General features: G+C 44.1%; 1 protein-coding gene across 9 annotated transcripts in view; it reads right to left on the bottom strand.

The window, feature by feature from the left end:
• The window catches only part of ELMO1 (engulfment and cell motility 1), a 522,832-nt gene that overhangs the window by 220,597 nt on the left and 274,612 nt on the right, over positions 1-27,623 (bottom strand). For all 9 annotated transcript variants that reach the window (XM_032305259.1, XM_032305268.1, XM_032305261.1 and 6 more), the window contains one exon: positions 14,753-14,861. In XM_032305259.1, coding sequence (XP_032161150.1) covers positions 14,753-14,861 — 109 coding nt within the window. The remainder of the gene's footprint in view (positions 1-14,752; positions 14,862-27,623) is intronic.

The raw sequence follows: 27,623 nt of genomic DNA, 5'->3' as shown, positions 1-27,623 counted from the left end.
CTGTGAAGTGTGTCAAGACTGATGTATCACAGACCTGTACCCCTGAAACGGATAACACATTATATGTTAGTTAAAAAAGTAAAATAAATAAAAATTCTAAAAATTAAAAATAAAAAAATATACCTGGAATCCAACCGCTTTTCAGTATCTTTACTGCCGACACCCTGGTTCTTATCGCTGTCACCTCTCGACTTGCTTACTGTCATGGAACGTATTATATTCCAACGTCCACAGATCACCCAATGATTCTTTCAAATGGTAAGTTATATAATGTCACAGGTATGCTCAAACCATCGCATAGCTTTTCTTTTCACAAAGAGGAAAAGCTAAATTTGTTACAGCGGCAGAAAGTCTCCACTCTCCAGCCCTACCTTATCTCCCGCTACTCCCCACCGGCTTCTCTCTGCTCCTGTCACTGGCCTCCTAGCTCTTCCCTCCCAGGGCTGGACACTCCTGCCTCAGGGCCTTTAAACTGCTATTCCCTCTTTGGGGAAAACTCTCGTCCCAATACTATCTCAGTTCCTATATTTGTGATAAACACAGTCTTTTCAGGGAGACAACGGCCGTGCATCTTCCTTGTTCTGACTTTTCTGCATTGCACTCTTCACCATGTGGCATACTTCTTTCTCTATTGTCTCTTTTTTCTCCAAGTAAAATAAATATATGCAGCTTAAGGAAAGAGAAGGCATTCTGTTTTATTTCACTGCTATGGCTCAAGTACTAAGGGGTTAACTAGGTGCATTTACTGGGTGAATGTTCATCCAGGTGTTCTTTGTAAAAACAAAAATTCGTAAACAATGTAGCTATTTGTTGATAAAAGACCCATACTTTCATAAGATGGGGTACTATTTATATCTGTATCCACAATATGGCAATATGCATATGAAATGAAAAACTATTAAACTATCGAAAGTTTGAATAAACTGCAAATCAGTAAATTTACTGGAAAGAAAGAGGTAACACATTTAATGCATTAAGTAAAAAGAATCAGGTGACAAAGGGCCAAGGATGGTATTAGCTCATTTTTAGAATAAAATGGAATAGGAAAAATTGTTACAGTATATGCATTAAGGTAAACTCCTACCTAACCCAAAGCAGAAATATGTTAACCGATCAGAACAGTCAACCCATGAGGCTTTAAATGTGAGGTTTTCCTCTGGTAACATTAATGACACAGAGAAGAAGCAAGATTAGTTCCGACTTGGGCAGGCAGAGATGGGACATAAAGTGTGTGCTCTTTGGTCGGCTTCGTCTGGGCTCTGATACAAAGCAATTCCTCAAACTATTACCTAGCCAATAAAAGCCAAAGAACCATTAGAGCTGTGTTTCTCAGGGTGCGAATAGGTATGACTTGCAGAAATGTTAAACAGACTTTGGATTTAGGCTTGTTTCTTCTTCCAAGTTTCAGGATTATTTAAACTCTCCTGTTTCCAAGTAAAAATGGGAGAGGCAGCTGCTTCAGCCAACAGCCGCGCCACACGACGGAGAGGCAAGAGCCACCAAACCCAGCCGAGAGAATCAAGGTGGGAAACGACAGTGTGAAATCAGCTAGGCAGGGGAGAATCAAGCCAGAGGAATGTTTTTTGCCATTTCCTTGATCTGTTCTGGCAAAATTAAGGTCTAATTCTTCTCAAAGAACTCTTTGCTGGCAATAAAGTTGATATTTCAAAGGAGGAAAAAATTCAGAGTGGGAAAAGCACATTAGACTAAATTCTACACTCGGAAGGTGAGAGCAGTCATCTCTGTATGGCAGAAAACAAGTTCTCTTGGTCCATGCTGCCAGGCTCTCTTATCACCAGGAACCCGGCCTCACAAAGTCTTTGGGCATTTCTTTCACTTTCTGGCACAGAATCCAATTCCAACCTAGGTTATACACATCTCTCAAGAACTGAGGATGGCCAAGTTTTAGTCAACTTATTTAGTGGTTAGAGTCCCTATACTGGGTATATAAGAAGGACTTAGCTCAACACAGCAGCACTGGAGCTGGTGGCTACCGGGGCAGTAATGGTTTTATGCCAGAGGGGACTAAGGGACAACACAGGAGACTAGGCTGATCTACAGCTGGTCCGAATGGAGCCAGATCTAGAACCTGTGACCTCTACTGCCCGATCTAGTACTTTCAACACCCCATCAAGATAGCCATTTAACCATGATCCAAATTACCATGAAGGAAGTTCAACAGAGATTCCCAAATGTAGGAGAGAAGAGCCAGCTGCCTAGGAATGAACTGGCAAGTTCATTAAGTATACTGATTTCTGGGTTCCACGGCAGGAATTTCTATTTCCCAGAAGCTCCCCCAAATGAATCTGACGCACAGCCACATTCAGAAATCACCGGCCCAGGTTATACAAGATAGAAGAGCAAAGAAACAAGCAGATATCTATTTAAAAAAAAATAATGCAAGTCATTCTCCTGATTCTATGAAAAAAAAAAAAAACACACACACACAACATGAAATATGCAATTATAAGGCTCAAAATAGCTTCTTCAGGGGAAAAAAAAAAAAATGATTCACACTTCTAAAGATGCTCAGGACACAGCTGCAATCTGTTCTTGTGGCCAAACCCTTGGAGAGCCAAATTAAGGGAAGCCACGTTGGGCTCGATTGCTGGGAGCCAAAGATAGAGGCAGGGGGATGACCACCCTCCTGGGCAGCACATAGGCAGCTGGGACCGACCTAAAAGAGGTGACAGCTGACTTTCGAGCCCGCGGCAGCCAGCCTGGGAAACCAGGCTCCCTTCAGGTCCAAGCTGATGGGCGCCCCTGCTTGGGCAAGAAGCGTCCCTGAAGGAGCAGTTCTCTGGCTTCTTTGCACCCACACTCTGGACTGGTTAAAGTCTGCCCCATCTTCCAGATCTAGGGGGTGGGTAAGAGATAAGAAAGCAAGTCGAGAGCTGTCTGGAATACAATAAATTAGGAAGTCACACAGCTGTGTGTTCTGAAACACAAGATTGAAAATAGATCATTTTTTCCTCTTTGGGGAACATACTGTAGTGTTGATATTTTCTGATTCAAATTTGGACTCAGTAGGCCTTCTCACTAAATTATCCTGAGGAGGAAGAGAAGGGGGAGGACTGAGGAGGCACCCTTTTGTAGAACTCATTCTCACTTTATTAAGGGGAAAAAAATGCTGCTTGAGAGGTTTTGGGGTAACACAGAAAGTTCATAAAAAACTGAGTGTCATCTGAAAAATATTATTGGAACTGACCCTTAAGCAACTATAAAGCTACTGTATTCACGCAATAAATACTTATTAAGTGCACACTGTACGTAAGGCACTGGGCTACAGCGTAGGACGGAAGATGAATTCCCTCTCAGTCTCCTGCTCAAGGAGCTTACAGTCTGTGAGGAAGACGAGATATTTTAAAAAATGAAAGCAGTGGTTTACAGCATTGCACAAGAGTGAAGAGTAAAGAGCACAAGCAAATCCCACAACAGCTAACTATATCTAACTGCCTGTGTGACCTTGGTCTGTTTAGCCTCTCTGAGGGGCCCAGGCCCCTCGTCTGTAAATGGAGATGTTGAAAGGGTTAACAGAGTATTGCCTCAGAGAATCGCCTGCCCTGTAGAAAGCATTTAATAAGTGGCAACATTCATTGTCATTTTTAAAAATAAATTTTTTTCTGCTTATCTTTAAATCAGCAAGTGTTTTGGTTGTAGTTTTTTATGAGAGAGAGAGTGTGTGCCCCAGGAGTGGGGGGAGGGGCAGAAGGAGAGGGAGAGAGAGAATCTCAAGCAGGCTCCAGGCTCAGTGCCAATGGCAAGGCTTGATCTCACCAACCTGAGAGCATGACCTGAGCTAAAATCAAGAGTCGGATGTTTAATGGGCTGAGTGATCCAGGCACCCCATAAATCAGCAAGTGGTGTCTGACTGAAATTAAAGTGCCCAGGGCCGGGAGATGCCACTAGCATCTACCTCCTAATCTACTCCAACCACCAGGAAAATATCTCCATCCAAAGGCCTGGGGTGAAGGATGAAAGGCTGCACACAGCATCCTGGAACGTTCTATCCTCTGCTGCTCTCCGAACCACTGGGGACTTCCCCAGGGGTGGGGGTTGGGGGGGCACATCTGTGGGAAGTAAGTTAAAGACCAAAGCTGAGAACATGTTTCTGGGGTTTGTGCTTGTTTGTGTTTTGTTTTGTTTTGATTTTCAAAACCTAACAGGATGCATGTTTACCACTATTTCAGTGCGGTCTGGCATCCGGACTGTGGTTCTTTTCATTCCTCTCTCTCCGTGGTCTACTTTACTTTGCCCTCGATTTGAATCTTTCAGCATTCCGCTTCTACTTTCTAATTTGATGCTGCCTTTCGCCTTTCCAAATTAATGTCCTACCGCTATGGCATCCTAGGACTTTGAGGCTCATGGCCTGGCACATCACAATGCTACCATAAATGCTGGGGAGGCTGAGTAAAGCACCACTTCGGAAAAAAAGGCTGTGGGTCCAAACCCAGGGTACAGAACTAGGGAAAGATGGTTTTACATTTTACACTTTTTGGAGTGAGACTACTCACTTTAATACTAGAATGATGTAGCAGATGAGAAGTGAAAGTACCATTCATGCAAAGGACCTCTTTCATCTACTGGGATCCTGTTCCTTTTATGTCTTTTTTTTAATATATGTATATAATGTTTTAACTTCTATAAGAAGCTGAATATCCGGAAATCCATAGTTCCTCATGCATACAACCATGGATTTTAGGTCAGCCATACCCACAGTGCTGTAGAAGAACAGAAGGCAAGGTGGGCACGAATTTCACCAGCACAAACCCCCCGACCTGCACTGGGTGCTGTCAGGTGGTAGCAAGCCCCTCTCAGGCTTCCGGTGGTGAGTATTCTAAGCCAGGTTCTCGGCACTGCTCCGTGACGGTGCCTCCCCTTGTAGCAGCCGAAACCTTCCACCCCACCGCTCTCCTGGGAAGCCTCTTGCTAGGCAGGGCTCTTGGCACCTTTTCCTCTGACAGAACACCGGCCAGAGCTGGATCCAATTTAAAACCATTTTATTTATTTCCTTATTTTTCTTCAGATGATATCTAATTTTTTCCAGTCATAAAAAGTTTTCATATTTTACTAATACATGTGACTGTGCATCTGTGTGTGCATGGGTGTGTCTGGGTGTAGAAAGAAAGAATGATAAAGCAAATACGGAAAATATTAACACGATAGGTAAACCTGGGTGAAAGGTACATATGAATGTGTGCTTTGGGCTTTCTTGCAAAAAAATGTTTTTTTAAAAAGGGAATATATTTGGGGCGCCTGGGTGGCTCAGTGGGTTAAGCCGCTGCCTTCGGCTCAGGTCATGATCTCGGGGTCCTGGGATCGAGTCCCGCATTGGGCTCTCTGCTCAGTGGGGAGCCTGCTTCCCTCTCTCTCTCTCTGCCTGCCTCTCCGACTACTTGTGATTTCTCTCTGTCAAATAAATAAATAAAATCTTAAAAAAAAAAAAAAAAAAAAAAAGGGAATATATTCTTAGGTCCATGTACTTTTACTGTTCTCCTTATAAGTCCTTCCTTACCAACTGCCCCTCCTTATTCTTCCAAATGAACCCCACAATCCCTCTGTGGAGTTTCCATGTCAGCTCCTGCTGGTAGTCTGGGATGATACATGGGCCAGTGTACTGATTTGGAGGAAGTCACGTCTTTACTCCAATACTAATGTTTTCCTTCCAGGAATACAACATTCACTCTTTATTTAAAACTTGTGTATCTTCGTGAAGCCTTGCGGATTTCTTCACATCGAAATCTTAGATGTTTTCCATTAGGATTCATCTGAAGCTGTACATTTATCTGGACACTAAAAAGAATCTTTTCTTCCATTTTATAAGAAACTAAATATTGCTGACATGCGGAATGGCAAACAACTTTCTGTTACCCACCATGTAGCTACTCTTCTAAACTATATGAATTCTAACAGCTTTTCTTTCGCTCCTTCAGGAATTTCTAGAGAGATAGTTTTATTGTCTATAATCTAAAATATTTTGTTTCTATCAGTGAACTATACCTCTATTTGTTGCTCTCTTTCAGATCAAGGAGAAATAAACATTGGTGAATATTAGCATTCGACAGCACCCAACTTTTAGTTCCAGCATTTAATGGGAAAACTGTTTCGCTATCACCATTTTAAATATAGTGTTGGCTGCCTTACAGAAGCTTTAAAAAAATAATGTTAAGAACATGTCTATTCCATCATCGTTAACAAATATTAAGTGCTATCAAATACTATTTTAGCCTTAACAGAAACTAGCATTTGGATTTACACGTTGAGCTTCCTCATGTGAGATGTGCACTCATCTGTCTTGCATTACGGAGCCCCTCTTGCTTCCCTGGGACAAATCTTTGAGCCAAACTCAAGTCTACCACTAGTAAATATGAAGGCCTTTAAAACATGCACTTTGGGAGCACCTGGGTGCTCAGTGGGTTAAAGCCTCTGCCTTCAGCTTAGGTCATGATCCCAGAGTCCTGGGATCGAGCCCTGCATCCAGCTCTCTGCTCAGCAGGAAATCTACTTCCCGCCCCCCCCTCTCTGCCTGCCTCTCTGCCTACTTGTGATCTCTGTCTGTCAAATAAATAAATAAATAAAATGCACTTTGCAAACCTTCATAATCCATTTCAGTTATAATTTTTATTTGCCTTTGTTTTCACCACTTATTTATTTTAAAATTATCTCTATACTTTACAATAAACCACCTCAACTTTGAGGGAAGCAGGACCAGGAATTAAAGGAAAAAAAGTTTTCTACAACAGGAGGAAGTATAATAAAAGAGGCAGAGATGAAGTGCTATCAGAATTCTGAGAAGGACATCCTCCTCAGCAGGAACTCAGAAGAGGAATCAGAATGATCATGTGATGTTTGAGATGAAGCTGGTGGAAAAGTAATTCTACACGGTGGGAGGGAAGACAAGTGGGCATCTGTGTTTTTTTCCACAGGTCTGTGTCTGTCTCTTCATGAGGTTCAGCAAACCTACCAGGCTCACCTCTCAATCTAGAACATCAGAGACAGGCTCATCTGTCAATCTGGAACCTCAAAGACTAAAGAAATAGATGCTGGTTGCTCTCAGCTACATGTCTTCTCGGAAACGAGGTAACAAGGAGCAAGTGCTAAAAACTGCCTGTGATAAATATGAATTGTTTTCATCCACTGGTAAAAGAGATGTGCTTGAGATATTCTTTTAAACGGCTAAGCTTAATTTCTCTCAGCAATTACTTACTACGGCGATAAGGATTACCTCGTGATTTCGGAAGGATCAACAAGTACTATCTTCTGAAACGCCAGCCAATCACCGCAGAACTTCAAGTTCTTAAGTCACGGAGCTGACTTTGCGACAGGAAGAGAGACAACTCGGGGTCTCTAAATCTGTGCGAAGTTTGGTTGTTATCTCCTTCACAAATAGGGCATTTTACAGTTAACAAAACACTTTAACCTATATTTCTTCACCTAATTCTGAGATGAGAATGATCATGATGGTGGCTGTGGTGATGGGGAGGGTGAGGACGATATCCCCAGGCTCCAAATGGGAGACTAAGGAGCAAGATGGTGAACTGTCTTGACAAAAGCCCTTACTTGTCTCAGCTGTGCCAGTTATCAACTGCTTCTGATTCTGAACGCAAGAACTGTACATTAGGTCCTCCTGTCTTGTGACACTATTACGAATCCTGATAACACTTCTAGAATGATCATAAATACTACACTCAATGGACTTTTATACTCTCTCCTTTGACATTTTTAATTTGGGCCCAAAGTGGATACAACTTTCTCAATATAGGCTCAGACCACGAACATTTTTTTTAATTAATTAATTAATTATTAAATAATTAATTAAGTTTGTTTTTACGTTAAACTTAACGTTGAAGTAAGATATGAAAATAGACATCAAAAACGAAGATTCAAAACTGAGACGAGATCTGACAGGCTTCAACTTTCCATGGAGCATGGGTATAAGCTGTTATTGAAGGGGGGTGGGGAGGGCCCTAAAGAGGCTTAATTAATTGTTCAATCTACTTTTCTTGAGTTTTCTGAAGCCAGAATGTTCTAAGAGTGAAAGTGATGGATGGTACTTCTCAAAGTACGAAAACACCAATGTCCCAGCGTTAAGTGTCTATTCTAATTGCTGCTCTACTCCAAAGAGTTCTTTCAGATTGCTCGTCTGTGTTATTTTTACTTGCTAAAGCAGAGGTGTCTGGGTGATGAATTATACAAGGTGCTTCACTCAGCACTACTGGTGTGTTATAATAAATATCGCCACTGAAAGACAAAGTAGGGAAATGCTGAGTATTTTCATAGCGTGTGATGTAGATTTTATTTTTGTTTTTTTCAAAACAAGGAAGTAGCTCTTAAGTTTTAATCTAATTATATATGGTCAAATAGGTGAAGATGGCAAAATTGTTTCAGGGAAATATGAAAACTTTAATCACAAATGTACGTCCATTCTGCCCTTCAAAATACACTTGAGAATAACCCACATACAAAAGCATAATTGAGGGAGTGAAAAATAGACATCGGCTAAAAGGAAAGTAAGGTAGGGGAGCCCGAGCATCTTAGTGATGAGAAATGAAATACATTATAATCAAAACTCAATTACCATTTTTCTGCAACCTCTGATATTGCTACATTAAAAAAAAAAATTCTAATGCAGTCCCCAATTCCCAGTAAAGGCAAAATGACAGAGGGCTGTAATCGGACTTCAATTTGCTATAGTTTTCTACTGCAGTAGGGAAATGCAAAAGAGAGTTTTCCAAGTAGAGGGAAAGTATTAAGGGCTGCAAGTAGCTATTTTCCCCATCTGAACAAAATCTCAATTTTCTTTAGCTACCTATCATCCTGTGGTTGTATACTCTAGGAAGGCTGGTTCGGGGCACCTGGGTGGCTCAGTTGGTGAAGGCTGTGCCTTCAGCTCAGTTCATGATCTTGGGGTCCCAGGTTGGAGCCCTGCATTGGGCTCCCTTCTCAGGGGGAGTCTGCTTCTCCTTCTCACTCTGCTCTTCCCCCTTCTCATGTTCTCTCGCTTGCTTGCTCTCTCTCTCAAATAAACAAATAACATCTTTAAAAAAAAAAAAAAAGGAATTTGATTTCATGCCCAGTCTAAGGAATAGCTAATGTTGGTCCTATTCCCCTTACCAAAGACTCAGTTAGGCATAGGCACAAGCCATGGTGTTTGCCAATGAGACATTAGAGAAAGTTTGCTGAAGGACTTTCGGAAACTTTTCTAGACATCTAAAAGAGACTCACTAGAATATACAGCTTCTTGTTCCTCTGGACCTTATGATGATGGCCACCATATTGCTATCCGCCTAAGGACAAATTTTGTACATCAAGGATGGCAGAACCAAAAGGTAGAAAGAACTTGGGTCCTTGATGATATTCCTGAACAGTTAAATTAATCAACTCTAGGACTTACTCAACTCTGCAGTTATGATATTCAATAAATCTTCTTCCTACATAGGCCATTTTGAGTTGGGATTTCTATAACTTGCAGCTGAAAGCTTCCTAACTGCTATCCTGGCTGGGCTGGGGCTAGAGTGAGGTCAGCTTGTTCCTGGTCCTGGTCCCATACATTATCACACTCACAAGTTCTTGTCATAACCAGAAGACATAATCTAATTCTAGAATTTTATGCCCAGGACTAGGGCATTTCTTATTAAAAATCCTCCTATTGATTCCCGTTGCTTGTAAAGTCCAAACTCCTCTGCGTGGCAAATCTTTATGATTTAACTCTTGCTTTTTCTGTCAGCATCCCTTTCATTTGTTTGCTCCCTTGAGCCATCTGCTTTAGCCACATGGAACCAGAATTCTCTGAACCTCCAAGTCTTTTTATTTACACCTCACTGCCTGGAATTTTTAACAGTGGCTGCCCACCATACACATATCTGTGCTTACCTGGTTATTCTTTCCATCTCTTGAGTATCTCCTTTTCTGTGTCACACCTCCCAAGACTCTCCTTTCTTTAGTATGTCCAACTTCCCATGAGCAGAAAGAACCAACCACTGCCTTTTAATGATGCTAATGTAACTTAAACATAATGTTCCAAATGACAATGCATTTTCTCATTATTTGTTTATGAGAAGGACTCTCCAGTCAGCATGTAGGCTGCTTGAGGACAGAGTGTGTGTTCTAAGTCCACATCACCAGAGATTAGATCCTGACTCATAGAGAACAGCCCTGTAGATACTGAATGAACGGGAGACAAAAAGAAATACCCTAGCTCCACTTGATATTGGAAGATAACTGCCTGAGGTAACAACCAAAAGATAAGTAATTAACTTATTGTGTCAGAAATCAAGTTTTCCTCTTATCCTTCAACAACTTATTATGGATTTAGGAACAGGGCTGTAAGAACCCAAACAATAGTCACCACTTTTTAGCCCTAGTTAAGAGCCAGGGATCGGCCTAAGGACTTCACACTACAGTGAGTATCTTTGCATTTGTCTGTGATACACCTCCCATCTTCTGCCAGTGCACCACCTCCCACCTCCCAACACCCTGACCCACCACACACACCCCCAAATACACCTCTTCTTCTGAAGTCTCGCTCTCCACTCCACTTCAATCCTGTTCTTCTAACTGGGGTTTCCAATTGCACTACCCACGCCACGGGGAGATCTGTGACCACACCCAGGTCCATAGGGATTCTTCTTCGTGATCTTTAAAATTGAAACTAAGGGAAAACAAGCGCCTTGCTCTCAAAAGTGCCTCATGGATGAAGCAGATTACAAGGAATAATTTTAGTCAGAATGGAAAGAGTGAAGAGACGAGCGTCACTGTTCCAGATCCTGGTTCTAGCTGTTACTTAAGTCAGAACGTTCTCCTGCCATCACTGAAGCCACCATCCACTTGTGGAAAGCAAAATGCTATCACTTGCAAAGAAACCATCTATCCTGCAATAGAAGCAGCACCCATTATCTCACTGAACCCTCCCGACAAATATGTGCAACAGGGATTATCTTTATTTTAGAGATAAGGAACCAGAAGCTCAGAACAGACCGGAAACATGCTCAAGGCATCCAATTAGGTAGCTGATCTGTGATTCAGAGACGGGTCATTCTGGGGCCAACATGCACTATTGCTTTTTTGCTTCTTTCTGCACTATTCTTTGGGCTTCCTGAACACTGGTTTGAGCTCAGTGACCCCAGACAACATCCAGTAAGTGTAAGTCTTCTCTTCATTAATAAACATAGATGTTATTGATCTTGATTAACTCCCGGGGGTGTAACAGGTTTCAATTAAATAACCTTGATAAAGCGCTCTAAGCATATAAATTATCAGATGCTGTTTTTTATGCCACACTAGGAAACATTGGCCTCTTGCAGTGTTAATAATTGGGAAGCAGAAATTGAGTTCTTTTTAAGAAGTAGTCTTAAAAACACTGTGCATAAATACTTGGTATGAGTAATCTAATTGAATGTTAATATGCTTGCTTGCTTTGGACACCAAAAGATAACCGGTATTTCAGAAGTGGGTTTCCTCAAAAGACTATAAGTTAAAGCAAAAGACAAAGCATTTGTAGAAAATTGAATCGTTCTACTTTTATATATGTCCTTTTGCTCAGTTAGATTTTTAATTGGTATTTCTTTGATCTCCACACTTGCTTATAGATCTAGCACAACTGTGATCTCAGGGGTCAATTATTGACACGAATCTGAGAAGAACCATGAACTTAGAAGCAGAAAAACAGACACAGTTAAACCAAAGGAAGATGGATTTGTATGTGAAACCAATTTTCCTCAGAAGAAAAACAGATACTTGCCTCAACATCAGGGTACACTCAGATTTGTTTTCCATATTAGTAACTTATTTAATATGGCAGTGGGCAAAAGGCAATCCATTAAAAAGCAATTTTCCTCTTACCACAGGGTGTTTTATCATTCGATGTCTAGCACTCAATCAGAATGTAGCAATCCTTTAATATTTTATGAGCAGAGAACAACTCATTTGGGCATGTAGACTCTAGAAACGTGGAGTCCTCTGTAATCCTTGCAAAATGTCCAGAATGACCTTTGCAGTGCAAGCAATAGGCCAACCTGAAAACTCAAACTATCAAAACACTGGAAAAATTATGCCTTAGAATAGATAATGGGCATTTAAAATAAATATGCAATCACTTAAACTAAGAGTGGAAGATATTAGTCTCAAATCATTCTTACACTTTCTCAAGTGCAAGCTTACTGGGGACAGGAACCGCATCTGATTGACCTTTGTATCTGCCATGTCCATCATTATCTCTGGCACACTGTAAGTAATCAATAGATTTTTATTAAATAGATGAATACATACATCTGTCATCTTGGACAAAGGGAGCTTGCCATGAGTATGCCGGGCCCTAGGTGACCAAGGCCAACCTCACTGCAGAGATGGGCCTGACCAGGTACTAAATGATCTGCAGCAGAAGGCTGGAACCTTCTCTGAAGCAGAAGGTGAGATATGGAATAATATACAGTGCAAGCACAGCATATGGGGTACCCCCAGTGATCCCCAAAGTATTCCCACTCTTCATCTCAGCCCCTGGGAATGAGGTTCTGTCCTGTTCCTGGTTTCATAGCAGGTTCTCAACAGTCTGGAAGGATTGCTCTGCACCTGCCAGGGGTCATTCCTTATTCTGCACCCACCCTCCCTCCTGCGAAGCACAGAGCTGCCACTCACCTGAGCAGCACTGTCTGCTCAGACTCCTGTCACCACAGTCTCCCCATTCCCCTGCCCACCAAATAGGGTCCCGTGACATGGATGAGAGTCTGAATCAGATCCACATTTGTCCTGCCCACACACAGCCTAGAACTTGGCCCTCTTTTCTGAGTTAGTCTCCCTAGGCTGAATATGATCTGTTCCCTGGGTCCTTATCTGTGACCAAGCCAAAATGAACACAGGTCCTCCAATCATCACCCCAAATACTACCAATCTACCTCTGGGGGAAATGTGGAGGTGTAGGAGCATGGCGAAGTCTGTGAGTACATTAGCCAAGGAAACGAAGGTCCTATGTGGCGGAGAGAGAACCGAGCTGCCCATTAGTCCCAGCATCCTCCCTTGGCTCCTCCATCTCTGTTCTGTGTTAACCTGTAGCATGCTAGATACATGCCAGCTGGGCAAAGGAAAAGAGCAGAGGCTGGGTATAATAGTGAAGCATGAAAGAATCCACCTCCTGCTGCCATCAAGATGAAAACTGATAGCCCAAAGCAGGCCACAGGGAAGGGGGCAACATGGGGAGAAACAAAACAAAACAAAACAAAACAAAAACAACAACAACAACAACAAAAAAAAAAACAAAGACAGGACAAGCCCCAGCCAGGTAGAGCATGACCGCTGACCAGCTTCTGAAAACCTCAGGTACTCTTGTAATGCTTCTCAGCAAGTGACTTCCTGTAGCTCCCCCATAAAATCAACCCAAACACAAAACAGTCATAGTAATCAGACTGAGGAATTAGGTAGGATCTGCCAAATTCAGGACTTGAATCCTTCAACCGAATAAACAGTAAGCTCGGCGGCAGGCATAAATCTCAACAAGTTAGTCTGATGGAGAGCAGGAGAGGGACAGGGTCAAGGATCCAGATAAACGGAGACGTTACCCTCGGTGATCCCTGAACCAGAGCGGACTGACACAGACCTCTCTCAGATCAGGCTGCTACTCTTTCCATGCCAAGATGCCCTAATTTGGGCTCCCAAGGAATGAACCTCCGTGGCGGTACCATGTCGGCTCATCTTCTTCTCCCCACCCACCCGCCCTGGAGGAGGGTAAGAGTTGGCTGTGCTTGGACAAACAGACTCAAATTCTCAGCGTTTCCTTACTGCGTTCTCCATGTCCTTGTTTACCTGAGCAGCACCTGGAGTCAGTTCTTACGATGTAGGTGAAGCATGACCCCCTTTCCAATAATCATCGGATTCCTTTCCATTTATCATTTCGGACCATTATTTTAAGCTCTCAAGCAGGTAACTGAATATCTATGCCTTCACCACATTATCATACACCCAACATCTCTCACCCAATGTCTTTCTCTGGCACCCAAGTGATTAAGCCTACAAGGGAAGATGTGTACAGGCGTCAGCTTTGGAGATGTTGGAGGGGAGGAAAGTCAGCCAGTTTAAGGAGGTTTGGTGCCGACAATGACTGCAGGCCAGGTTAAATCTGATGCATCCTAACAGGTTCAACACAAATTATACCAATGAACAAAAGGCAGGAATATCATTATGCCCTCTTTTTTCTGGGGGTCCCCTCCTAAATTTTGTAATAAAAGTAAGAAACAGAGCAATAAGCTTATCTTTGACCACATTTCTCATGATCAACTACCCATTTTCTTCTACAATTCCTTCTTGCTTAGAGAAAGCATTCTAAACAAGGGAGATCCTGGGAGCAAGAGGATCTTATTAAGGTATTCAATTTCTCTTTATAGAGAAAAACGGTTTCAAAAGAGAAAATGATCCTTTGATAGGTTAAAAAACTGGAATTTTTAAAAAGCAGCCATAGATCTCTTTCCTTAACAGATTACTAAGCACAGGACTGTTTTAACATATTCTCATGTTTACAATATCGGAAATTTAGTCATATTACCTGCCAATTTCCCCATTCTTGTAGATTTTAAGAACGGTTATCCCAGAACAGATATGCAAAAATACACACATGGAAACCTGAGCCAAAGAATGCTGGGTCCACAGGGATGCCCAGGCTTAGCTCACCAGCTCCTCGGGAATTCTTCGTGTAGGTCCAGGCACAGCCCCGGAAGTGGGGTGCCTGCCAAGCCCCAGGCCCATGCGGGAACCAGGTGTCACTTACGCAGCTCGCCCACTTTCAGGATCTCGCACAGCATCTTGGTCAGCTCTATACTACTGCGGCCAAACGGACACTCGTGCTTGTCTTCCCGGCTACTGTTCTCAAGCACGATCTGCAAGAGGAAAGAACGAACAGGTCGGAAAGGGCAATCAGTTTGTGGAACATGTCAGAAATGTTGACTCCGCGGTAACAGAGACACAGAGCCACTTCAGATTACCAGACTAAGGCTTGGGGCCCAAACAAAATTGTACTCCATTCATATTCTCAGTATACAGCGCCTAAAACTCTCACATTTTCCAAATCTCCTAAAACTTCCCACCCTCTAGGAGGATATTTTGCTCGTTGGTTTACACTGACACAGAAGTGCCTATGGATGGAGAGTTTTTCAATACAGGACTAGAAAGACCATTTACTGAAGTGGTAACACTGCTCTCTTTCCCCCGGTCACAACTTCCCTATCCTGGGGGGTAGCAGCTCTTCTGTGCCCTCAACTCCCACATTTTTTGTCACGTATCTCCCACAGAGTTTCTATGCTCTTACAAGATCTCACCCCTGGCATTAGTTTGAAACTTTTGTTTGTCTGAAAGAGAGAGAGAGAGAGAAAGACAGAGTGAGTGAGTGGGGGTGTGAGGGGCAGAGGGAGGAAGGATCTTAAGCAGGCTCCACGCCCAGCTCAGAGCCCAACACAGGGCTCACTATCACCACCCCGAGATCATGATCTGAGCCAAAATCAAGAGTCGGGCACTTAAGTGACTGAGCCACCCAGGGGCCCCAACCCCCCATGTTAACTAACTGGAGCATGCCTAAGGGACATGTGACACAAAGAGAACCAATCAGAGTTCCTCCCTGAGACTTATCCTACAAAAAGGGAAAATAAAATGGTCCATTTGTGCTGACAGTACCCAAGAGCTATGAGTGCAGAAGCTATCTGAATGCGAGCCTGCAATTAAAAAAAAAAAAAATTTTTTTTTTTTTTTAAGAAAAGCAAGCCCACACGCAAAGGAAAGCAGAGAGGAGAGGCAGCGGGAGCCTTGGCAGCATTTGAGGGGCTGGTCGCACTTGTTCCTAGAGCAAAGATCTTACTTGCTCAACCCGTCCCCCTAAAAACTGTTTGGCTGGTCTGATAACTTCTCCTCTACCCTCAAGATAGTTTAAGATTTTCCCACCACAATTAAGGGAGCCATTGTACACATGGATTAAACAAAAGTAAAACAATAAAACTCTGTTTTAAAGACACTGAACTTCAAAATTAGATGGCGACAAAAGGAAAAACCAGCTTCCACTGAGGAAGACAGATGAAACCATAGATAATTACAGTTTATCACAAGTCCTATGAAAAAGAAATTTAACTCACTGAGGTGCTAAAGGGCAAGGGGGAAGGCCTGGGGAGGAGAGTTTTGATAACCAAGTGACTGCTGGAAATTGAGGATGCAAAAGAGAGTGCCATGTCAAGGTCCAGGAGGAAGAAGGTTCCAGGTGTAGGGATCAAGGACAGTGCCCCTGAGCTGAGTAGGACGTATGAGGGACAGGCAAGCACACTGCCCAGTCTATAAAGCAAAGGAGCCTGGGGTGATGCAGGGCAGCACTTGGGGTTCCAAGAGCCTGAAGGGGAGAGCAGAGGTGAGCCAGAGCCCCTGCCCCAGGACTGTGTGGGTTATCATTCTAAGACCTCGAGACACTAACCATTTAGGCAGGCAAGTGACAAGAGTGACACAGCCTGGTGTGTTTTGAAAAGATCTATGAGTATAGAGAACAGAGAACAGGGAAGAAGAAAGAAAGGAGCGCCTGGGCAGCATCCCTGGCAGAGATGAGGGTGGCTCAGAGTGGGCCTGCCTGGGGCACTCAGCGTGTGGTCACAGAAAGGTAAGACAGAGAGGCAGACAAGGAATGATGAGGGCAAGGAAGGGAAGGCTTTGAGAAAAGAATACTTGGAAGGAGAGAAGCAAAGGGGGAAGAAGGAGAACTGCACGAAAGTGCTCTCTTACTGGGAGGGACGGGGTTCCCAACAGCTCTCTTACTGGGAGGGACGGGGTTCCCAACAGCTCTCTTACTGGGAGGGACGGGGTTCCCAACAGCTCTCTTACTGGGAGGGACGGGGTTCCCAACAGCTCTCTTACTGGGAGGGACGGGGTTCCCAACAGCTCCCTTACTGGGAGGGACGGGGTTCCCAACAGCTCCCTTACTGGGAGGGACGGGGTTCCCAACAGCTCTCTTACTGGGAGGGACGGGGTTCCCAACAGCTCCCTTACTGGGAGGGACGGGGTTCCCAACAGCTCTCTTACTGGGAGGGACGGGGTTCCCAACAGCTCTCTTACTGGGAGGGACGGGGTTCCCAACAGCTCTCTTACTGGGAGGGACGGGGTTCCCAACAGCTCTCTTACTGGGAGGGACGGGGTTCCCAACAGCTCCCTTACTGGGAGGGACGGGGTTCCCAACAGCTCCCTTACTGGGAGGGACGGGGTTCCCAACAGCTCCCTTACTGGGAGGGACGGGGTTCCCAACAGCTCCCTTACTGGGAGGGACGGGGTTCCCAACAGCTCCCTTACTGGGAGGGACGGGGTTCCCAACAGCTCCCTTACTGGGAGGGACGGGGTTCCCAACAGCTCTCTTACTGGGAGGGACGGGGTTCCCAACAGCTCTCTTACTGGGAGGGACGGGGTTCCCAACAGCATGGTGGTGGGAGGGAGCTCCATGTCATCTGCATTGTTTAAAACCGAAGGAGGAGGATTCTAACAACAATGTGCTCCAACCATTTTCTGCACAAACAGCGTAACACATATATATATATATATATATATATATATATGTTACTATATGCACTCCCAGTACCCCAGGAACACATGAACTGTTCGGGGCTATTTCTGCCAGCACTGCATTAACACCGAGGTACAATCACAACACAGTTTGCTCATTCAATCTCCTCTTCCACTTCCCCCATGAGCAGTTTTCACAGCCGTCCCCGTTACCACTTTACCCCTTTAACATGGTCCAAGAAGTTGATGAACCATCCCATTTTGTAAGACTTTTCAACCGTGTGGAACATATGCTCACATAAATAATTATGTCTTGAATATCACCAGGAACATAACATTATTGTCCTTGGGATTTACGATAAAAAAAATTCTTCTTTGCGGTCTTTTTACGGAACACATGTTATGAGTGGATCGTCTTTTCTCTGAGAAAGCTGAATGTAAACTCCAACTAAATCCCTTCTCCAATCGAGCAAGGAAGGACCAGTGCTAGAGGCTTTGAAAGGCTTGTTTCCTCTTCACTGTCTCTTCGGGGCAAGCTGCCTGAGCACAAAGACTCATGAGGTTGAGCCTGAATCACCCTCTTCCTTCTAGGGGAATTCTTCCTAGTTCTAACCAGGAATTCCAGTTCAGGAAAGCAGGAGAGGAAAACAACTCCATTCCCATCAATCAGGGAATCTTTCCCCTTTAAAAATGTTGTATCTGGAACAGCCACCCCTTATATCAAGGCGCAAATCCAAATCTCCTGAGGGCGGGGGAATGAATGGAAACAATGGAGCAAGAAGAAGACTGAACACAAAGAGAAGACAGAAGACAGGTAGCTTTCAGCCAGCTCCTGGCTCCCACTGAGGACATTCCCCTGCATTTCACATTAACATTCTATTAACATTTCATGAGCACATCAATATTTAATGAGGATGTGATCTGCATTCACCGTAGATAGAATTACTGCAGCCAATAAACGTTCTGGAAACATTTCCAAGGCACTGTTTATTAAAGCAGGCACTAAATTAAGGAGTAATTTAAGTAATCAATATGTAAATCAGCCCTGAGAAGCCCTTCTCTTTACTCTTTAACGTACCATCCATCTTACCATATTTACCCTCCTAAAGAAAAACAAACCCTCCTTCTTGAGTGGTGTCTTTAAACAAGGCGGACACAAGTCTTTAAAGTTACCTGTGTGGATTTTAAGGTCTACATTCTTGCAAAAAAGACTATGATTATGAATCTTACTAATAAGGTATTACTAGAGTGAGAGAGAATTCTTAAACGACATGGTAGCTTCTTTGCTTTAAAATTAACACGCTGATCTATCTGTAGTCAATTTCAACATTCTGGTATTAACCATGTTCACGGGCGGCATTTTGAAAAGTTCCATGTGAAAATATCAAGGCATATTTTCCCATCTTCATGTTTTCCTCACTCTTTAGTTTTAAGAGCAAACAAACTTGAACAGAAACCACTGATGGATGAAGCACTAAAACCTGCTGTTATCACTCATCTTAGAATACGCCAGACCCCAGAAGAAGTTATAACCAGCTGCATGTCTTAGGAAATAAAACACTGGATACTGATGCCATATTAAGTACAAAATCTGTTTTAAATACTCTCTGGTTTGCAGGGTGTATTTACATAACTTCTATCAACTGATCCCCAACAAAGTCCGAATGATTGGTAAGTCAGGCATTACTATTATTCTCTTTAAAATGGGGGCACAAGAGGAAGAGTAGACTTACTTGTATCACACATAGACCTAGCCTTCGTCCATCATGGAATTTCGTTGTTATGTCCTCAAATTCCAAATTTCTCCTGTGAAGATGTCCTTCCCGTACCATATTGTCATAAAATTCAATGGATTTCATGACGAAAGAAGCTAAGGAACTTTGATCAATTTCTTCTATCTCATTGAAGTGGCTCTATAAATCCCAGTTCCTCCTAGACAAAAGTATAAGGTTCTCTCTTATCTCATTCATCCCGTGAAGATCAGTAACAATTGCTCAAGCTAAGTGACCCAGTGCTGCATAGAGTAGCCCACAGGGTGTCCCTCCCTAAATTCTGAGTACCCCTCTGAGTACTCTGCATTTCTTCTTCTCCACCAGTTCAGATGACCAACCTATTTGGCTTGGATGTTGACAGGCTAACTACAAGGCCAGCTACAGGCTGGCACTCAACCCTTCTCTGACTCCTGGGGCCACCCTTGGCCTCAGCCTCCGCATCGCATGGCTGACTTCTTCAGCTGCTTGTCCCTGACACGTGTTCCTCTGCATTCCTCTGTTGACCTCTCCTCTTCCAGGACAGGCCCAATCCATTCTGTCTTTCCTATGGCCAGCCCTGGGCTGAGAGCCTCGAGAGCCTCTTCCACTGCCTCTCACCCAGGAAGCCTTCCTTCACATGCTGCTTTGACTCTCAGAGTCAGATCAAGCCTAGAGGTCTCCTCACAGGCCACCAAAGACATTGTGTGAACTTCTACTGTGTTCTCTCCAAAAAGAAGGAACTGTCCGTCTTGCTCTACTTCTGAGCATAGCTCAGCATAGTTGCTACAACAAGCATCGAACTGAGAACGCCTGGGCAAAACTAGTTTCACGTGCACAAAGCACCCCACCTCTTTGTGAGCTACCCAGAAGTTTCAGAGATCTCACGTCCTAGGACCGTGGTGCAAATTCAATCAGAAAACAAAGGCAAAACGCCTAAACCAGACTTGACCTACTTGGCGTTTATGATCTCTTCACCGCCCTCCCTCTTCCTATTCCTGTGTGACCCAGAGGCTGACATCTACACAAGGCTTTCACCAGCAACTAAACCAAAATCATGACTGCAGGGACACTGGCCCTCTGGGGGCCATTGGTAAGTAAGCCAGAGGCTCTCACGTTGTTTCAGCAGGAGAACCACATAAATAAAGAAGTGTCCTCACTTGCCTACACCAAAACTGCAGACAGAAAGCCCCTGTGCTCGTGTTCAAGTGGGAGTCTTCCCGGGAATACACATTGGTCCAAGTGCAGGAATGAGCAAGGAGCCTGAAGAACCAGTCATGGTCCGCCGATGTGGGCAACAAGTCCCAATACGAAACCATTACAGCCACCACGGGACACTTGTCCTCAGAGTCCTGTAAACCTTACAAGTCTGTTAAAACCTGTTTCCTGACCCACCAGAGGAAACACCAATCTTCTCCTATAGTAATCCAAACAAACAAACAAAACCTTCCATGAGGCTCCCTCTGCAACACAGAAATAACTTGTGTTAGTACCAGGATCCCGAACACCCCAAAAGGAAGTGTTAGCCCTTAGATCACATCGCCAAGACCAAGACCTCTCCTGAGGTCAAAGTATAAGCCCAGCTTGAGGTCCTCTCCCAGCAACTTGGGGACCACGAGGGAACACTCCTCCTCTGTTCCCCCTTGGTACTAATGGGACCAAGTGCTAATGGTGATTGGTCCCAGAAAGCTGGGGAGAAGCACTAGAAAGTACACTGAGTGGCCTCAAGGGACTTGCACAAGAGCTTAATTGTGATCATGAATTTTGAGCAAGTCCATAAAATCAAACAAACACGCCAAAGCCTAATAAGATGATTTCAAATGGGCAGAGAACAAGGAACATTACAATCCTAGAAACTATGCCAAGCAGGAAAATGAACCAGAGCAATCAGAATCCCAGCTGCTCAGCCACCTGATCCACTGTCACCATTCTACAGCTAAGGGAAGCGAGGCCCCAGAGTGAGGGAACCTAAAGGAGACAGCTTTAAAGGTGCAGACAAGAGGGCAGAGCAACACAAACAACAGTTGCCATTCACCCAGAGCACTGACTTCCCAGGCCTCATTCCAAGCACTTTTATGGATTGTCTCATTTAAGGGACACGTCCTACTGCGTGATAGAAATACTGTACCATCCCTCTTGACAGATGGACAAATTGAGGCAAATTTGCCCGAGGTCACACAGCACGGAAAGAAACCCCACGGAGGAACTTCGGTGACCTGACACGAGAGCACGCAGTCCTGCTTACCAATTCCCATGGTGACACACTCTACCTGTTCCTACCAGAAGGGGGACAGTGAAACAGTAGCCAAGTTTGATCAGGGGAGTCCTCACCACGGTAAGAGAGGAGCAGACAGTACTGTGGCTCTGGACAGAAATGATTTTCCTGGATCACCTTCTAACAGAGGTGGTGACTTGACATACATTCCTAAACCTCAATCTCAGTTTTCTCCTATAAAAATTGGGACAGGGACACCTACCCACGAGGGGTGTACAGATGAATGAAAAAAAAAAAAGTGGAGGTAAAGACCTCTCAGTGCCTGAGACTTCTTCAGTGATGGAGATGATCGATCCGCTATTGCTATAAATAATTACATGAGCTCATGCCAGGGTATTATTCTTTGCTTTACTGAAATATTCTTATAATTCTAGGGCAAAGCTGTCGAAGAAAAATAAAAACAGAAAACAAAACAAAACTGTTACAGAGATTATTAATCTTGCTTTTTGGCAAAAGGAGTCGGGTGGAATTAATATTATTTCTGACTTAGATGGATTTCCTAAGGTTCTTTCAGCCTCTCTTTGGAACAGCGGTTCTCAAACTTGAGTAGGCATCTGAATCGCAGGAAGCTTGCCAGACGCAGACCGGGGGGGCTGCTCCCTCGGAGCTGGATTCAGCAGGTCTGAGGTGGAACTGAACAAAATATGCAGGCAAGTATACCAAACCATAGATTCCTCTGAAACACTGGAGGGACTGAGGGAAGGTGTGTTAGAAAGCATTACAAAAAACATTTTTAAAATTATTTTTAGCAGCATGCTCTTAAAAAAAGAAAAAGCTTCCATCTATGCATCTTCCAATTACACATACAGAAGTTGGGGGAAGAAGAAATAAATCTGATAATAAAGCGATCCATGGTATGTCCAGGGCTGAAGGGCAGGCCTCAAGGCCGTTGGACAAGGCCAAGGACACCAAGCAGCTGCAGTGGAATGACTGAGTCAAGAGTGTGACTTGGATACAGAACCCCCAGGGCAGAGTATGCAAAAACTTCAAGAGCTCTTGCCAAGGGCAAAAGAACAATGCATCCCAGGAAAAGGAGGAAAAGAATGTATAAGAGGTCAGATTAGCAAAGAGAACAAAGTAGAAAGCACACACCGGGAACCGAGATAAATAACAATCTGGACAAATGAGAAGAATGGTATCAAACCCAGCTAATGAGGTGAAATCCTTCCAGAATAAAATTAGGCAATTGCACATACAGAGGCATAATAAAAGCCATAAATATAAAATGGCAAGGAATTGACTGGGTAATGGTGTAGTAATTAAAGCCTGGAGGTTCATAATAGATCTCAAATTGAACATTAATCAACCAAAAAGAAGCGCTGCCTGCACTTTGATACAGTGAAACCAACCCAGGACGTGTGAGACACACCAAACACGCAGAGCCACACTCGGCTGGGGGAGTCCTCCCGCCGAGTATGGAGCTGGGCGGCACCAAGAGGGAAAGAGTCAGCAACAGCAGGGATGACCCTGCTGGGATGACCCTATGCCCGCATAGGGACCCCGGCATCACTGAAGGAAGCTGAGACATCAGCTCTGCGGACTCTTCCAAAGGCCAGCAGATAGCCGGAACAATGCCCCTGCAGGTGCCTGCGTCACAGAAACCGAACCAGAAGACCTCCTCTCAGGCCACGACGTGTGCTCCTGGGCCAGGGATGGCGCATGCGTAGTAGGCACCTGCAGGCATCGCTGCTTGCTTGCAGAGGGAACATCTTGCTTATTGAAAGCAGTGGTTCTCTAACTTGAGCGTATGCTAGAATCATCTGGAAGCTTATTAAAGCCATAGATTGCTGGGCCCCAGCCCCAGAGTTATAATTCAGCTTTTCTGGGGTAGACTCAAGAATGTGCATTTCTAACAAGTTCCCAGATACCATGGATGCTGTTAGTCAGGGACTACAATTTACAAACCACTGATTTAAAGTTATGCCACGTCTATGCTCTCATTTTCCATCAACAGCAAACCTCCTGTTTTTGAAGACGTGAAAAGCAAGAAGAATAGGTAAAGGAGAAGTAAATCTGATTGTTCTGATTTTTTTTTCTGTGACAAATGAAAAATGTCATTAATGAGTTAAAATCCATACAGGATGCAGATTGGTTATTGCCTGGGGCTGATGAGGGTGGGGGGAGAAATGGGGAGTGATTGCCTAATAGATACGGGGTTTCGTTTTGGGATGATGCTAATTAATGTCTCGCAACCACACAGAGGTAGTGTTTGCACACAACATGCGAAAGTACTAAATGTCCCTGAATAATTCACTTCAAAATGGTTTATTTGGTGTGACGTGAGTATCATCTCAATTGAATAAAGAGTGAATACAGATGGACTGAGGACCAAGAACAAACTCTCAAGTGTCTAACTCACTGCGTCCCCACAAGCCGTCAAGCAGAAACACTTGCTCCAGATGGGGAAACCATGCCTTGGAGCTTGAGTCACGTGTCTGCTGTCTGACAATTGCACGTGATGGGCCGGCATCCTGAGTCTGCCGGCAGGACTCACAGCTTCTACGCTGTGGTTTGAATTGCTTCTTGGGTAGCATCGGTGGCTTCTATTTCCAAGCTGGGGCTTAGGACTGACCAGACGGAGGCACCAGAGGTTCAGGAGTGGCCTGGAGTAACAGTCCTGTAGGGCACCCAAGTACGGCCAGCCACATGGGGCCCACGAGGGAAGTAAAGTATGAAGCCCTTATGAAGCCCTCAGTTATCCACGGATGGGGAACAAGCAGCTCCCTGCACACTGGTTACCTGCAAATCACATACACTTCCAGGCATTTACGTGTGAAAACTCACGCTTATATTATTTTGTAGACACGCACTGCTCAGGTCTGCTCAAACTTTAAAGCACTGCTTGGATCGCCTGAAGATCTCATTAAAATACAGATTCTGATCCGACAGACTGAGGTCAGCCTGAGATCCTGCATTTCTAACCAGCTCCCAAGGGATGCTGATGCTGCAGGACCAAGAGCCACATTTTGAAAAGCAAGGCTCTAGGCTTCCCAAATCTGGCATACGAATTCTAGTCCCCACTGTTGGTTTGATTCATTCATGCATTCCTTCATTCATTCATCCAACAATTATTTTTTTCAACAAGTGTATCTTTTAAGTATTCATTATGGCTAGGGAACTTGCTAGCTGCTAAAAATACACCCATGAACAATATCACATTTTTCAGGGCTCATAATCTATTTGGAAGGCACAAGGGGAGGGGATCTGGAGGGTAGACAGGCTCTCATTTGCGATGTCCCTCTATCATCTACTTCTAGACTGTCTGCACTTTTTTACAAGGAAGTATTACTTTCTGGGATAAAGTTGCACACGGCACGCAATGGGCAAGCAGAGTCAACTTCACAGAGAGGGTAAGCTTGGAGGGGAAGAAATGGGATTCCAGACTCTCTCCTGAGGCATCTTTTTAACATTCCGGACCAGAGGTGAACTATGGAATGTAATAAAGATTAATTGCAACTGGGAATTGGATGCTGAGCGAAGGCAGAGGAGCCCCTCTGCATGTTGGGCAGTATTCGCAATAAATCACAAGATCACGGGGCAGAATTTTGACTCACTCAACATTCCATTACTGAATACAAATGCCTTCCATCTCCATCAATGGCATGCGAAGACACTGAGATGCTGGCATTGTCTGACAGTCACTGCTGGATGAAAAATTGGGCTTGACGTTTCTCAAGCCTGATTTCTTACTGAGAAATTGTCACTGCTGCCTTAACAGTTATTGCCGTCTTAAAGCGAAGTTACGCTCCACATGCATTGTCTGAAACATATTTGGACATAACTCGCTTTCCGAAACAAACACATTCCAGGAGAGCTAGTGACAAAACGAATCCCGGCGAGTCAGATCACACCTCATTTTCTCACTTCGCTCACAGATTTATAAATTCCCTCGGGTTGGGGAGACTGGACTTGAGGGGCTGGAAAGGCGAGGAGAACTGTTTCCGTCCCACCACCTTCTTCTGGACAATAATTAATCGGCCTTTTCTGCTTGAAAATGCGGATTTTCCGAGGACACACATACTAAATTAGCTACAAGGGGAAAATTACTTTTTGAAACCCAATTCCGGAATTAGGCCATCTGTTGTTTTCCTTGAATTCATGTGAAAAGGAAATCTTTCTTCTATTAAATCTAGCTTTTTAAATGGAATTCATCTCGTTCCAGCTCATTCTATATAAGCATCTCAGATCTTGGCTACTTCTGCGAAAGGAGAGATTTCTTCTGCGGGGCGGCGCTCCTACAGGAGTGGGTCCCAGTGTGGTGTCCTTCTATGCACACTGCCTTCCCTGGTATCTCTCCACCCCTCCCCCCTTTCCCTCCAGCATTTGTCTAAATTTCCCTTCTCCTTCGGACTCAACTCAATGTCACTTTCTTCATAAAACCTTATACAGCTCCTTCCTCTAAAACCTCACAGTCCTTTATCTTTCTCTTTTTTACAGCAGTTCTCACTTTCTGTCCCAAACTGTGGCAAGTATATGTGTCTTCTTTTCCCTAGTAGGTAGAACCACATCTCAATCACCTGTCAAGCCCTCAGGGTATAGCAAAGTCACACATAAGCTAGGACTTACTAAGGAGATAGTTACTATGCAAGTCAACGGACACCACAGGATACAACTCTGGCCTCTAACTGGGCTGTCAGTAGTCACCAAGGATCCAGTGGACATCTCTGTCCTTTATGGCAAGGATTAATTTACCTAGCTTTAACAGGAGAATTTTCCCAATTTTTTTTTTCCTGTACATCCTCATTTATCTTCACAGAGTTACAGTCACCTTCTAAGCCCTGCCATCCATACTCCCCATTCTATTTCCCTGTGGACGTTATCAGCAGCAATGACTTCTGTGATGCTCCCAGCAACCTCCAACCTCACCCTTTCCTTCCTCGTGGGGGTGGCCAGGACCCAGAAACCTCTCCACAGCTGGAGCACAGGAATCCAAACGTTGGAGGAAAACTCCTCTTGAAACGGAGTCTTCTGCAAGTGCCCAAAGGGCCCCAGGGAGACTTGTCCTCCAAGAACCAAGTCAGATGCAAATTCTCACTGGGCCAAAGCCCACACTTCAAAGGCCTGCTTAGGGAAACTACACTCACCTTCTTTGTGCATTGTGAAAACAAACATTTACAGAGCTGTTGGAATGTGTGAAAAATGTCCTTAGTTGTGTTTATGGAAAACACTTGGCAAGTATTTGCTATAAATGCTTCCTGTAAATACTGTGAGTGAGAACCAGCAGGAAAAAATGTATTATGAGATGACAGGGAGCCAGGTTCCATCTCGAAAGAAGTCTCTTTGCACATACCCTGCACGGGTGTGTTGGCTCAGCTCCTTACCCTCCTGTTACAAGGGAATCCTGCATGGGTGGTTGGGACAGAAGAGGGACAACCTGCAAAGGGAGCTTCAGGGCTGGCATCCCACGTTGAAGTATGGAAAGAGAAACCCACTCATGTTTCCTAGGTGATAATGCCCCCTGGTAGGCCTTCCTTCTTTGTGCATTCTGGGGAGCGGTTCTGATTCCAAGTCCCCTGTTCCACCTGGAAAGAGGCTCTCAGTGTGAGCCCCACTTTCCTTGCCTGATGACTGGCCTCTCCATTAATTCTATGTTTTCAGTTAGAACATGAGAAGTGGAAAATAAGACATTCAAAGGTATTCCTTTATAGCAAGATTAATAAGATTTCTCCTAATTACTTTATAATTGACATAAATCTCAGAAGATATGGAGAGGGAAAGAGAGTAATGCAAGCCAAAACAATGCTTGAGGTTTTCCCAGGAAGCAACCCCAGACTGCCTTCTGGAATGAACCAGGTCCGTCTTATGCCACATGAGGCATACCCTGGCCATGACAGAGAGGCTAGCTATACTTGTGCCCAAGCAGCCAACCTGGTAAAGAGTATAAGTGTTTAAATATCAGAGAGATCAGTTATCTCACAGTAGTTATATCCAAAGTAGACTTTACTTTTTCCTATTTTCTTTAAAAAAAAAAAAAAAAGACTCAAATCTTAATGTACGATATGACAGCCAAGGCAAAGAGGCATGGTGGCTTTGCATTTGCATGGTGCCAAGCTCTTCCCCCTCACATTCCTGTGTCCAAACCCCTCCCTTTACCCCAA

This window comes from Mustela erminea, chromosome 11 (assembly GCF_009829155.1).
Source record: "Mustela erminea isolate mMusErm1 chromosome 11, mMusErm1.Pri, whole genome shotgun sequence".
Classification (NCBI taxonomy): domain Eukaryota; kingdom Metazoa; phylum Chordata; class Mammalia; order Carnivora; family Mustelidae; genus Mustela; species Mustela erminea.
Note: the sequence above shows the minus strand (reverse complement) of the source record. Positions and strands in the feature narration are given on the sequence as shown.